General features: G+C 36.4%; 1 protein-coding gene across 1 annotated transcript in view; it reads left to right on the forward strand.

The window, feature by feature from the left end:
- ACAD11 (acyl-CoA dehydrogenase family member 11) overlaps positions 1 to 14973 on the forward strand; it is a 119223-nt gene that overhangs the window by 54317 nt on the left and 49933 nt on the right. The window contains exons 8-11 of the mRNA XM_070771095.1: positions 530 to 636; positions 2212 to 2338; positions 12558 to 12635; positions 13321 to 13459. Coding sequence (XP_070627196.1) covers positions 530 to 636; positions 2212 to 2338; positions 12558 to 12635; positions 13321 to 13459 — 451 coding nt within the window. The remainder of the gene's footprint in view (positions 1 to 529; positions 637 to 2211; positions 2339 to 12557; positions 12636 to 13320; positions 13460 to 14973) is intronic.

Raw genomic sequence — 14973 nt, forward strand, 5'->3', positions numbered from 1 at the left:
CCTCCGTCCATGGGATTTTCCAGGCAAGAGTACTGGAGTGGGGTGCCATCACCTTCTCTGTCAAAGGAGAATAGTTTCACCTAAATTAAAGGTCCAAAAAAATGAGATAAAATATTCTTAGAAGTCATTTCATTGTCTTCTTTTTGGTTTTATAATTTTTAATTTTATTTTGATTTCTTTAGTTTTTTTTTTTTTCTCTACTATGAAGGTAGAACAGTGATCTTTAGAGATGATATAACTTGCCAATTTGGTATCTTTGGTAACTGCTGAAGTAATTTTGAAGTTTGGTTTGATTTCCAGCTATAATTCTGTTATGATGAGAGTATGTTAACCAGATGATAAGCGTGTAATACTTTCATTTGGAGTGGCATGATTTTTCCTGCATGTAAATTAATAGAATTGATAGTCTGATTTATATCTTAGTACTTTGTAAGTTTAGTGATTCACATAGCTGGAAAACTGGGAAGACTGGATAGCTGAAGAATAGTTTTCATTGAATTTTAATCACTTTATGTTAATTTACTTATAGGGAATTTATCATAGATATCTTCTGGGAAATAATGCATCTGAAAATAGCTTTCAGTATGCCAATGTTGTGCAACCTCTGGCAGAAACTGGATTGCGGCTCTCAAAAAGGTAAGCAAAATATAGATTCCGTGTTTAACTCAAATAGAGCCTTTATTAGGTATGTGAGGGTCATAAGCTTTAGAAGGATAGGGATTGTTTTTATTGCTTACAACACAAAGATTACCGCTGCCAACCATGGTTATTCTTTTTTTTTTTTAGTAAATCTCTTTTATGCATGAAAATAAGTTGACTTCACATATAAAGAAATATCAATTTAATATTAAAAGGTTTCTCTTTTGCCAAGTTGAATTATAAACTTTTAAGGATATTGATAAAATTCTGAAACGTTCCCTTCTAATGTTTGTTACTTACATATACCTATTTAAAATTATGTATTATATAAGATAATTTATATCTTATGATTTATTAAGTCTAAAACTGTTGCTCTCTTCCATCATCAAATTGCATTAAACTGTACTGAGACATTTAGGCATCTTTTAATTCATATGTCCATTAGTGGGGCACTTCTGATGCATCTAATACACTTTTTCAAACCATACCTCCATCTAACAGGTGTGATGCAAGGGGAGGGTAAATTAGGGGACTGAGATTAACATATACACACTACAATATATAAAATAGATGATCAACAAGAACCTACTGTATAATGGAAGGAACTCTATTCAATATTCCCATAAGCTTTATGGGGAAAAAAAATCTGAAAAAGAATAACTATATGTATATGTATAATTGAATCACTTTGGTATACCTGAAACTAACACATTGTAAACCAACTACTCTCCAATGTAAAATAAAAGTTAGAGAAAAAAAAAAAAGTGTGGTAAATAGTACTTACTGAATGCATGAATGATGTTGCCCCTGGAAATTTTGCCCAAGCCACAAGTTTCCATGACATCACCTTGGAAGTGCAAGTGTTAGTTGCTCTGTGTGTCTGACTCTTTACGACCCCATGGACTGTAGCCCTCCAGGCTTCTCTGTCCATGGAATTTTCCACACAAAAATACTGGAGTGGGTTGCCATTTCCTTCTCCAGGAGAACTTCCCTACCCAAGGACTGAACCCAAAGCTCCTGCATTATAGGCAGATTCTTTACCACCTGAGCCACCAGGGAAGCCTGACATCACCTTAGGACCATTGTATTTTACACTTCATCTTATACATGAATATTTGTGATCTCTATAACATAACAAATGACAGTGCTGCTCTTCATAATGATCTTTAAAGGTCTTACTTAAAATGACATCCTGCAGTTGTATTTGTGAGGCAGATACTAGGAGTGTCTAATTCTATTTGTGTCCAATTTCTTTGCCTTCTTGTTTAGATATTTTGATGAGTGAATTCAATAAAGATTTTAAACTCCCATTGATTGAGGTCATGCCAGGCTATGTTTTCTCCAAAAAGTGCTTTAAGCACTAAGGTTTAATGTTCAAAATAAAGTGATTCTGCATTCCTCCCATAACCATGAAAGGTTAAAAAAAAAAAGCTCCAAAATATGGAAGCTCTTTCTGAGAGATATTTATGGGGAATTGGGGGAAGACTTCACATTCTATTCAGAAATCTGTAATAATAATTTTGGACATCTTTGTAACTTTTTTCTTTCTTTGTAATCTTTTTTTAAATAAAGATCTTTCAGCACTGCATATTCACAGACTGATACTACACGTCAATTGTTTGTACAGACTAGGACAGGTCAAGAAGTTCTTACTAGGGTGAAGCAGTTCATGAAACAACATATCCTCCCAGTGGAAAAGGTAAGTATACTATAAGTAAACAGAATGTATTTGTGCTTCAAGACTACTGATGAATTACTTCTTTTCTCTCTTCTTCTAGGAGTACCCTGCTATCATTTCTTTGCAGTCAGTCCTTACCTAGATGCCCCTTCTCACCTTAGCACTGAACTGCTACAGAGCCTAATCCCGAAAAATTCCCAGCTTCTATAATATGCCAAGGGGATGCCACATAAATCTGTAGAAGTAAAACTAAGTCAAAGGGAATTAGCTGCCTGTAAAGTTAAGATCTTTGAATAGAGTAAAACATTACTTTGAGCATCTTTTCCTAAGGCAGTGACTTTCAGCCTTTTTTTGCTTTATGAGCCCTTTTGAAAATTAAAAGGACTTTATGTTAAACAAAAAGGGCATACCCAGGAAATTTTGTGTATCATTTAAAACTGTACATGGATACTACCACTGCTCCCCTCACAAGCTCCTGTTCTAAGGTGTTAAGTTTCAGTAAATTCACTGAGAGTAGACAAGTAATGTGACACACTCATTCATTCAGTTAACAAATAATAATTGGGTACCAAGTAATGGGTTAGGCACCTAGCAAGCCATTGAAAGTAAAAGGAAGAACAAGAAGACAGGACTTTGTACTCCTACAGAGCTTATACTTTAGCATGAAAGAAAGGCATTAAGAGATGATAAATGCTGTGAAAAAAAGATAAAAACTATTATGACTATATAAGGCATTCTTGACTCAAATTAGGTGGTCTTGGACAAATAAGTTTATCTCTCAGAGGCCCAATTTCTTTATCTACAGTATGAATAGGTATGTTCAGTTTCAGTTCAGATCAGTTCAGTCGCTCAGTCGTGTCCAACTCTTTGTGACCCCATGAATCGCAGCACGCCAGGCCTCCCTGTCCATCACCAATTCCCGGAGTTCACTGAGACTCACATCCATCGAGTCAGTGATGCCATCCAGCCATCTCATCCTCTGTCGTCCCCTTCTCCTCCTGTCCCCAATCCCTCCCAGCATCAGAGTCTTTTCCAATGAGTCAACTCTTTGCATGAGGTGGCCAAAGTACTGGAGCTTCAGCTTTAGCATCATTCCTTCCAAAGAAATCCCAGGGCTGATCTCCTTCAGAATGGACTGGTTGGATCTCCTTGCAGTCCAAGGGACTCTCAAGAGTCTTCTCCAACACCACAGTTCAAAAGCATCAATTCTTTGGTGCTCAGCCTTCTTCACAGTCCAACTCTCACATCCATACGTGACCACTGGAAAAACCATAGCCTTGACTAGATGGACCTTTGTTGTCAAAGTAATGTCTCTGCTTTTGAATATGCTATCTAGGTTGGTCATAACTTTCTTCCAAGGAGTAAGTGTCTTTTAATTTCACCATCTGCAGTGATTTTGGAGCCCAAAAATATAAAGTCTGACACTATTTCCACTGTTTCAGCATCTATTCCCCATGAAGTCATGGGACCAGATGCCATGATCTTCGTTTTCTGAATGTTGAGTTTTAAGCCAACTTTTTCACTCTCTTCTTTCACCTTCATCAAGAGGCTTTTTAGTTCCTCTTCACTCTCTGCCATAAGGGTGGTGTCATCTGCATATCTGAGATTATTGATATTTCTCCTGGCAATCTTGATTCCAGCTTGTGCTTCTTCCAGTCCAGCGTTTCTCATGATGTACTCTGCATAGAAGTTAAATAAGCAAGGTAACAATATAGAGCCTTGACATACTCCTTTTCCTATTTGGAACCAGTCTGTTGTTCCATGTCGAGTTCTAACTGTTGCTTCCTGACCTGCATACAAATTTCTCAAGAGGCAGGTCAGGTGGTCTGGTATTCCCATGTCTTTCAGAATTTTCCAGTTTATTGTGATCCACACAGTCAAAGGCTTTGGCATAGTCAATAAAGCAGAAATAGATGTTTTTCTGGAACTCTTGTTTTTTCAGTGATCCAGTGGATGTTGGCAATTTGGTCTCTGGTTCCTCTGCGTTTTCTAAAACCAGCTTGAACATCTGCAAGTTCACGGTTCACGTACTGCTGAAGCCTGGCTTGGAGAATTTTGAGCATTACTTTACTAGCGTGTGAGATGAGTGCAATTGTCTGGTAGTTTGAGCATTCTTTGGCATTGCCTTTCTTTGGGATTGGAATGAAAACTGATCTTTTCCAATCCTGTGGCCACTGCTGAGTTTTCCCAATTTGCTGGCATATTGAGCGTAGCACTTTCACAGCATCATCTTTCAGGATTTGAAATAGCTCCACTGGAATTCCATCTCCTCCACTAGCTTTGTTTGTAGTGATGCTTTCTAAGGCCCACTTGACTTCACATTCCAGGATATCTGGCTCTAGGTGAGTGGTCACACCACCGTGATTATCTGGGTCATGGATCTTTTTTGTATAGCTCTTCTGTGTATTCTTGCCACTTCTTAATATCTTCTACTTCTGTTAGGTCCACACTGTTTCTGTCCTTTATTGTGCCCATCTTTGCATGAAATGTTCCCTTGGTATCTCTAATTTTCTTGAAGAGATCTCTAGTCTTTCCCATTCTGTTGCTTTCCTCGATTTCTTTGCATTGATTGCTGAGAAAGGCTTTCTTATCTCTTCTTGCTATTCTTTGGAACTCTGCATTCAAATGCTTATATCTTTCCTGTTCTCCTTTGCTTTTCGCTTCTCTTCTTTTCACAGCTATTTGTAAGGCCTCCCCAGATAGCCATTTTGGTTTTTTGCATTTCTGTTCCATGGGGATGGTCTTCCTCCCTGTCTCCTGTACAATGTCACGAACCTCAGTCCATAGTTCATCAGGCACTCTATCTATCAGATCTAGTCTCTTAAATCTACTTCTCACTGTCACTGTATAATCATAAGGGATTTAAGTCATACCTGAATGGTCTAGTGGTTTTCCCTACTTTCTTCAATTTCAGTCTGAATTTGGCAATAAGGAGTTCATGATCTGAGCCACAGTCAGCTCCCGGTCTTGTTTTTGCTGACTATATAGAGCTTCTCCATCTTTGGCTGCAAAGAATATAATCAATCTGATTTCAGTGTTGACCATCTGGTGATGTCCATGTATAGAGTCTTCTCTTGTGTTGTTGGAAGAGGGTGTTTGCTATAACCAGTGTGTTCTCTTGGCAAAACTCTATTAGTCTTTGCCCTGCTTCATTCCGTATTCCAAGGCCAAATTTGCCTGTTACTCCAGGTGTTTCTTGAGTTCCTACTTTTGCATTCCAGTCCCCTATAATGAAAAGGACATCTTTTCGGGGTGTTAGTTCTAAAAGGTCTTGTAGGTCTTCATAGAACTGTTCAACTTCAGCTTCTTCAGCGTTACTGGTTGGGGCATAGACTTGGATTACTGTGATATTGAATGGTTTGCCTTGGAAACGAACAGAGATTATTCTGTCGTTTTTGAGATTGCATCCAAGTACTGCATTTCGGACTCTCTTGTTGACCATGATGGCTACTCCATTTCTTCTAAGGGATTCCTGCCCACAGTAGTAGATATAATGGTCATCTGAGTTAAATTCACCCATTCCAGTCCATTTTAGTTCGCTGATTCCTAGAATGTCAATGTTCACTCTTGCCATCTCCTGTTTGACCACTTCCAATTTGCCTTGATTCATGGACCTGACATTCCAGGTTCCTATGCAATATTGCTCTTTACAGCATCAGACCTTCTTCTGTCACCAGTCACATCCACAACTGGGTATTGTTTTTGCTTTGGCTCCATCCCTTTATTCTTTCTGGAGTTATTTCTCCACTGATCTCCAGTAGCATATTGGGCACCTAATGACCTGAGGAATTCCTCTTTCAGTATCCTATCATTTTCCCTTTCATACTGTTCATGGGGTTCTCGAGGCAAGAATACTGAAGTGGTTTGCCATTCCCTTCTCCAGTGGACCACATTCTGTCAGACTTCTCCACCATGACCTGCCCGTCTAAGGTGGCCCCACATGGCATGGCTTAGTTTCATTGAGTTAGGCAAGGCTATGTTTCTAGTGTGATTAGATTGACTATTTTTCTGTGACTATGGTTTCAGTGTGTCTGTCCTCTGATGCCCTCTTGCAACACCTACCATCTTACTTGGGTTTCTCTTACCTTGGACATGGGGTATCTTTTCACGCCTGCTCCAGCTAAGTGCAGCTGCTGCTCCTTACCTTGGACGAGGGTATCTCCTTACCACTGCCCCTCCTGATCTTGAATGTGGAATATTACTAAGTCATAAAAAAGAATGAAATAATGCCATTTGCAACAACCTGAATGGACCCAGAGATTATCATGCTAACTGAAAGAAGTCAGACAGAAAGACAAATGTCATATGGTATCATTAACATGTTGAATCTGAAAATATGATGCAAATGAACTTATGAACTTATTTATAAAACAGAAACAGATTCACAGACTTAGAAAACAAACATGTTTACCAAAGGGGAAAAGTGAAGAAGAGGGATAAATTAGAAGTTTGGAATTAACATATATATATTATTATCTATAAAATAGATAATCAACAAGGACCTACTGTATAGCATAGGGAACTCTACTCAATGTTCTTTAATAACCAATATGGGATCGAAAAAGAATATGTATATGTATAACTGAATCATTTTGCTTTAAACCTGAAACTAACACAACATTGTAAATCAACTCTACTCCCTGTAAAATTAAAATTTTTAAAAATAAAATAAAATTCTGAACTTTGAGGTTTTAAAAAGAAAATACAACACTTTGAGTTGAAGATGGCAGACTGAAATCTTGGACAAATAAAATCCCCTTGAATTAACAATAAATTTTTTAACTGTATTTTTAAAAGCACAAAAATAGGAGAAGTACACATCAGAGGACTAAAGGTTTTGAAAAGAGAATGGAAATTGGATTTGGAAAGCAGAATGATCATACCAAAGACTAAACCCTAACAGAAAGCCACATTTCAAGAGAATTTCAAAGTGAGCGGTCTTTAATACAGGTGGTAACCAATTTTTTCTTTTTACAATGGACCCCTTATGATTGCCTGTTATGAAGAGCAAGAATGAGAAGAGGAAGAGAAATCAAGATATTTGATTGATAAATAAACCTGTAATATGTGGGCTATTTGGGCTGGTTTCTAACACTACTGGGTAGCAGCAGTGATTGCTCCATACAGAAGGCTGCCAGAGTACTCTAAAAAAGCAGATGATCTGTTTTCAAAAAACCAGGGCTTCATATGATGGTTAGTGGTCCAGAGAAGAGTTCTCCACCTTTTTTTCCCCAGTGGGGGATTTGGTGTAGACCCCAGCTTGCCTATCAGCCTACCTGATTTATTCAAAGGAGAGTCAAGTGGCAGAGAAAACCAAGTAGCCTTGTTCTTTCATTCCTAAATGTAAATGAGCAATCCAGGGAAGCACAGAAGAGGTGTTACGAATTGGATCATGATACATCTGCTGAACCTCATCTAATGCAGCTACTAAAATATTTACAAAGAATTTTCAATAAAATGCTTTGTGATAAATTTAGAAAAAGCAGTCTATAGTTTTAAAGGAAAGATTTGTCAACATTGTGTGTGGCAAGGAAAGCCATAACCATTTTCTGTTTGCAGATTTTTCAAATTTAAAGTATATCTAATGAGAGCTTTTTCTTCCTTTAAAAACTTGTACTAACATCTGTAAATGTTTTATCCTGTAGAATGATTCTGAACAGTACTAATCCCTATTTCTGAACACACTCATTTGAAATGATGCTTGGGGAAAAGTAATTAGCTTTTTCAAAATAGGTGAGAAAACCTATACAATTCTGTCCACTATGATTATAACTATATTTATAAAAACTAGAACAGTCATATCTAGAAAATAAGATTGTATCATTTAATACACTAACATCTTAATATTACATATCTTTAGTAGTAAGATTCCTGATGATTTTTTCTTAATACTTTATGTATCTTCCCAACTTATAACAGGAAAAAAATAAGGTTCAATTTATGCTCTTCTAATGACCTTTTAAAATTCTTTGGATATCATAAAGTAAGAACATAAGAACCCATTATCCATTAAAATGTTAAAGGTAATTCTTCCTAGAGGGGAGGGAGAGGGAATTGGTGGTAATCAAAAGGTATAAACTTCCAGTTATAAGATAGATAACTAGGAATGTAATATACAGCATGATAAATACAACTTACAGTTATGTGTGAAAGAAAAAATTTTTTCCATTTCTTTAATTTTATATCTATATGACATGTGTATATTCACTAAACGTTGTGATAATCATTTCATGATGTATGTTAGTCAAGTTATTATGCTGTATACTTTAAATATATACAGTGCTATAAGTCAATTATATCTCAATAAAACCGGAAGAAAAAAGGAAATGAAATAAAGGCAATTCTTCTTATTTAAAATGAATAAGAAGTCTTAAAATAGCATGTAGAACAGAAACTAGCAACATGACATACTTGAGAACACACTTTTAATATAATGGTAACATTAGTCATATTTTTTACTGAATCTAATAATATATTAGGGAAGAATTCTTGCTTCTTTTTTTCTAACAGACTTAAGTTTAAAGTGAAAAATGTATTATATTGCAAAATTACTTATAGGCTCAGATTTAAGACTATGAACTAACATACTCCAAAGCAGTGTGTCTGTCAGTGAATGAGAAAGTTAAATATTAAAGGTGATATCTGGGGATAATTGATCAGGCACCAAGCATATTTTCTGTTTTCCTTTTCCATCAATAAACTATTTTTTCATACTTTAAGAATTAAAGAAAGATTATTTGGGATAAATTATTTTAATTCTGACTTCTACCATACCACATATTGTTGTGTTGTTTAGTCGCTAAATCTTGTCCGACTCTTTGCAACATATAGATTTTGCAAAATTCCAAATCAGTCGACTTTAAACAGAAGTATTAAATAATACTTCCCTCATAGCTCAGTTAGTAAAGAATCCATCTACAATGAAGGAGACCCCAGTTCAATTTCTGGGTCGGGAAGATCCCCTGGAGAAGGGATAGGCTACTCCAATATTCTTGGGCTTCCCTTGTGGCTCAGCTGGTAAAGAATCTGTCCACAATATGGGAGACCTGGGTTCAATCCCTGGGTTGGTGAGATCTCCTGGAGAAGGGAAGGCTCCAGTATTCTGGCCTGGAGAATTCCATGGATTATACAGTCCATGGGGTCGCAAAGAGTCAGATACAACTGAGCGACTTCCACTTTGACTTTTCACTATTAAATAATACAAATTTTTAAATAATTATATCAATGGCATAATGAAAACTGAGCACTAAAGAACTGATGCTTTTGAACTATGGTGTTGGAGAAGACAAGTGAAAGTCCTTTGGACTGCAAGGAGATCCAACCAGTCCATCCTAAAGGAAATCAATCCTGAATATTCATTGGAAGGACTGATGCTGAAGCTGAAGCTCCAGTACTTTGGCCGCCTGTTGCAAAGAACTGACTCATCAGAAAAGACCCTGATGGAGGGCTTCCCTGGTGGCTCAACTGGTAAAGAATCTGCCTGCAATGCAGGAGACCTGTGTTCGATCCCTGGGTTGGGAAGATCCCCTGCAAAAGTGAATGGCTACCCACTCCAGGATTCTGGCCTGGAGAATTCCATGGACCTCAGTCCATGATGTCACAAAGAGTGGACATGATGAGCAACTTTCACTTTCATTTGGTGCTGGGAAAGACTGAAGGCAGGAGAAGAAGGGGACAACAGAGGATGAGATGGTTGGATGGTATCATGGACTTTATGGACTTGAGATTGAGCAAACTCTAGGAGTTGGTGATGGACAGGGAAGCCTGATGTCCTGCAGTCCATGGGGTCACAAAGAGTCAGACATGACTGAGTGACTGAACTGAACTGACAAATGGCATAGTGTAATTTCTCACAACTATAGAGTCAAACAGAGGTAGTCACAGATGCGAATTTGTACACGTATTACATAACACATTTCTTATCAAACACAATTGCATTACTATTTCCATGGCAACATGAGGGATGGAAATTATAATAAGTAACAACCATAAACAGGAAGTCTTCCAACTTAACTTACTTCCTGACAGAAATGACAAGTACTGTTCATTGTGGTGCCTGTGAAAGAGCCATCCTTTGTCTTCTTGAAGTTTTAGATTAGCCATGCTTCAATAAAAGAAACATTTTAGCATATTTACTTATATGACTGTAATTTGGTGGAACAATTTTAGAAAACAATTTTTAATACAGAGTTTTGACCAATGTTCATAGCCTTATTTCAGTAATTCTATTAGCCTGTATGTAGGAAATAAGTACAGCGTTGTTTTAAGAGCAAAATATTGGAAAATGTCCTTATAGTCCAATATTTTAGTTCACAGATTAGAGATTACTGTTATTGTTTTTATGTAGCTAGTTGTTAAATTTCAACTTACCCTTGTATTTATCACTTCATTTATTTACTATTCCTTCTTACAACCCAGATGTTCCTTCTTGGATCAAAATCCTTTAATGAGAATTTGCTAGTAAATGCCTATTTTTCTTTCTTTTTTCCTCCCCCCCTCCAAATTTGAAAAGGGAAGTAATGATTCTCTCTGTATCCATCATATCTTTTAACCACTCATATTTTCCTTCCATTGAATTTCTGTGCTTCATTCAAGAAAGGAGTAATTTCTTCAGATCTTTCTTTCAATTTATTATTATTTGAATGTAACTAGTCCATCTTTCAACCTTGCATAGAGGGGTGTATCTCATTATTTGGATTGTGTGAGAATTGCCTAGAGAGCTAGTTAAGATTACAAAAATAGGAATACACAAGAGACTCATCGAGGAAGGATACAGCCTGAACCCTTGTATTTTATCAAGTGATTCTGATGCCCACCAAAGTTTGAGAATCACTGCCATTGTGTTTTTGAATTTAATTACTATGGTTTTTCTTTGCCTCAAGTTGTATTCAGTCTTTTTCAGGTTTGTCTACCCAAGTTTGATAGTCCTTTGTCGGCCTCTTAATTCCTTCTTTTATTCCTGGAATCTATTGGACACAAATACTTTTTATTCTGTATTTAATCATTATTCTATCTGTGGCCTTTGGGAGTATGATTCTATTTTGTTAAACTTTTGTTTTTGCTAATTCTTGCTAATGGTGGCTTATTACCTTGAGTGTTTAGTTTTTTTCATTCTGGAATCATGTTCTTTGGAATGGAATTTTATCTGCAAGGATTAGTCAAGACTTTTTTTAAAAAGAATTTTCCTCCAGAGTGAATTTGCTTTTGCTTCTGCAGTACTTTTAGGCACTGTCACCAGGAACACTGTAAACTTAATTTTTGACTTGAATCTTTAGGGCCACATAGGTCTGTGAATTCAGATCTCAAACTTGATTGAAGACAGGCTGCAGGTTAGAAATGTTTCTTTTTTCTGTTCCATCCTGTGAATGGTCTTATTCAGCTTTTTGTTTTTATTTTCTACTTTTTTCCACTTAGGTTTTGCAGATCAGGCATCCTGGCTTTGATGCAGGGAAGTGGTGGTCTCTGATCCCTCCTCTTTCCCTGTTTCTGACATTTGGTTTTGCCTGCTTATGTGGCCCATTGGAAATTAGGATCTAGGCTAATATGGATCAGCCTACACCCTCCAGACAAACTTGGTTCCAGTGCTCACTCATGCCTAAAGTCAGACATTTTTATTCTTGGCCTCTGAGGAGTTTCCTTATTTTCCTTTCAGCACAGCTATGTATTATTACATGTATTTTTAAAATTATTTTTAATATTTTACCCAGCATTTTTAGTTGTATTACCCTGGGAGAGGATTCTATGACCATCCAGTATGCCATCTTACTGAAAATGGTACACTCAAATCTTGGTGTAGGATTTTGAAAGTTAATTCTCTAATACCAAGGCAGCATAATTTTGTGAGGAATAAAATATTGTATTATTTACTATAACTATATATTACATATGATTATATATTACACATATAATTATATGTCTTAGCCTGGGCCCTCGTTTCCAATGGGCCACATAGGCAGGAGTCAGGAAGCAAAACCAAATGTCACAAATAGGGCAAGAGGAGGGATTGGAGATCACTGCTTCCCTCTACCAAAGCTAGGATGCCTGATATGCAAAAAAAAAAAAAAAAAAGTAAAATTTTTTATAATTCTGTGTCTGATTTTAGAAAGAAATTTTACTGATTCAATAGCAGCTAAAAGAGCTTTTCACTTAAATATGTTTATTTACTTTGGATATTAGCAGCTTATGGCATTACTTTTATTAACTCTAACTAATGAACTTTTTTATCCTTTTATACTTTTAGGAGGTAATTGAGTTCTGTGTTCAAAACGAAAATTCAGTGGACAAGTGGAAAAAACCTTTAGTAATTGATAAACTCAAGGTAAGAAAAATAAGAGAACCTTAAAACTGGACAATTTATATGCAGGTTTTATTTGAGAACTTAGTTTGTTGTCACTTCTCTTGTTATATATGTAGAGGATAATTATATCAATTATAACTTTTGTTATATATGTAGAGGATAGTTATTCAAGTATACTTTTTAAAAAGAAATTTAAAAATAGAATCTGTAATATACAAATTAATTTACATAGTGTGTTGTGTGTGATATGTAATGAAGACAGCCTCTTATAGCTATTCAAATTAAAAATACAATCAACACTCTCACTTGAGACTGAAGCTGAGGCAGAGTATTTGTCCCACATAGACTTAATCCAAATTCATGTTTTCAAATGTTAACACATGTTAGAAATTGAAGTGCACAAAATAGTGTATTTGGCATAATTATACTCAAATGGAAGAGATTTTATAATAGCTATGATTCAGTAGGAAGCACTCAAGTAAGTAAATTTAGTTTTTCAGCCAAATATAAGGAAGCTTTGTGGAAAAGTCATTTATTTAACCATTGAGAAAATGTTGATTTATAATGAGTTAATGACGGCACATTGTAGGATACGATGAAGTAATTTCATAAGTTTGAAAGGCATAAATACCAATATCTTTTAAAGGTAAACTATTTGAGGTTGTGATAAATTATGGTCACTCTGGTATATTCATCATCTTGACAGGAAATGGCCAAAGCAGAAGGCCTCTGGAACTTGTTTTTGCCAGCTGTAAGCGGTCTCACCCAGGTGGACTATGCCTTGATTGCTGAAGAAACAGGAAAATGCTTTTTTGCTCCAGATATCTTTAACTGCCAAGCACCAGGTTACAACATTATTTTAAATCATAACATAATTCTTAGATATTTTAAGCAGTGTTTACAATTTCTCTATTTTTTGACAAGGAAATTTTCCTACACAAAGTCATTGATTTATAAATTTGTAATTTTACTTTTTAGTTACTTTCATTTAAATGTTAAAAAATGGATCTAATGTTCTCATTGTATTATTCTTTTATTAAACATCATTACACTGAGTATTAGTGAATAGAAGTTACGATCAAAGGGATTGGCATTATAAAATTTCCAATTTTCTGACTCAGTATTAAATGTATCTGTGGTTAGTTGGAATGAATAGAGTTTTAAAATCTTTTGGTTAGCCTCACTGTCTCTCCACTTACTTGCTCATTCTTTATCAGTTGCCTACTATATGCTAAGTACCATTTTAGGAACTCGGGATAGATGATGAAATACACAAAGTTTTCTGCCATCATGGAGCTGACATTCTAATAGAAAGAAACAAAAATAAACACCAGATAGATTAAATAAGTAATTTTACAGTAAGTTTGAAGATGGAAAGTTCTTTGGAAGAAAAAACCCCAGCAAGGTAGGGAAGTGCTGGAATGCTGAGAGATGGGGAATATATATTACAATTTATTATTAAGATGAAAGGCACAGGATAGGCCTTATTGAAAACCTGACATTCAGTTAAGACTTAAAGAGGGTGAGAGAGTCAGCCATGCTGAGATCTGGGGTAAGAATTTTCATAACATAGAGAACATAAAGTACAAAGGCCTTAAAGCATGAATGTGATTGGTGTATTTTAGGAATAACCAAGGAGGTTATTGTGGCAGGGAAAGAAAAGTAAAAGATATCAGAGGGAAAGGGTCTTCTTTATATGTTGGGACTTAACAAGCAGATGACAGCTTATACTTTAATGAAATGGACATTTGAGCAGAGGAATGACAAGATTTCTCTTCAGTTTTTAAAGGATTCCTTTGGCTGCCATGTTGAGAATTAACAAAAGGAGAAGGATATAAGCAGGGAGTCTTGTTGTGATGGTCCTGAGTGATGAATGATAGGGATTTGTTCAGGGAAGTAGCAGTGGAAAGAGTGAGAAGTGAAAGATTCTAACTGTATTTTGAAGGCAGAGCTAAAAGGATTCCTGGTTGGTTTTGGGGTATTAATGGAAGAATCAAGGATGCCTTCAAGGACTTTCAGTTCAGTTCAGTTCAGTCGATCAGTCGTGTCTGACTCTTTGTGACCCCATGAACTGCAGCATGCCAGGCCTCCCTGTCCATCACCAACTCCCGGAGTTTACTCAGACTCATGTCCATCAAGTCAGTGATGCCATCCAGCCATCTCATCTTCTGTCGTCCCCTTCTCCTGCCCCCAATCCCTCCCAGCATCAGACTCTTTTCCAATGAGTCAACTCTTCGCATGAGGTGGCCCAAGTATTGGAGTTTGAGCTTCAGCATCAGTCCTTCCAAAGAACACCCAGGGCTGATCTCCTTTAGAATCGACTGATTGGATCTCCTTGCAGTCCAAGGGACTCTCAAGA

The sequence above is a fragment of the Bos indicus genome, chromosome 1 (genome assembly GCF_029378745.1).
Source record: "Bos indicus isolate NIAB-ARS_2022 breed Sahiwal x Tharparkar chromosome 1, NIAB-ARS_B.indTharparkar_mat_pri_1.0, whole genome shotgun sequence".
In the NCBI taxonomy this organism is placed as follows: domain Eukaryota; kingdom Metazoa; phylum Chordata; class Mammalia; order Artiodactyla; family Bovidae; genus Bos; species Bos indicus.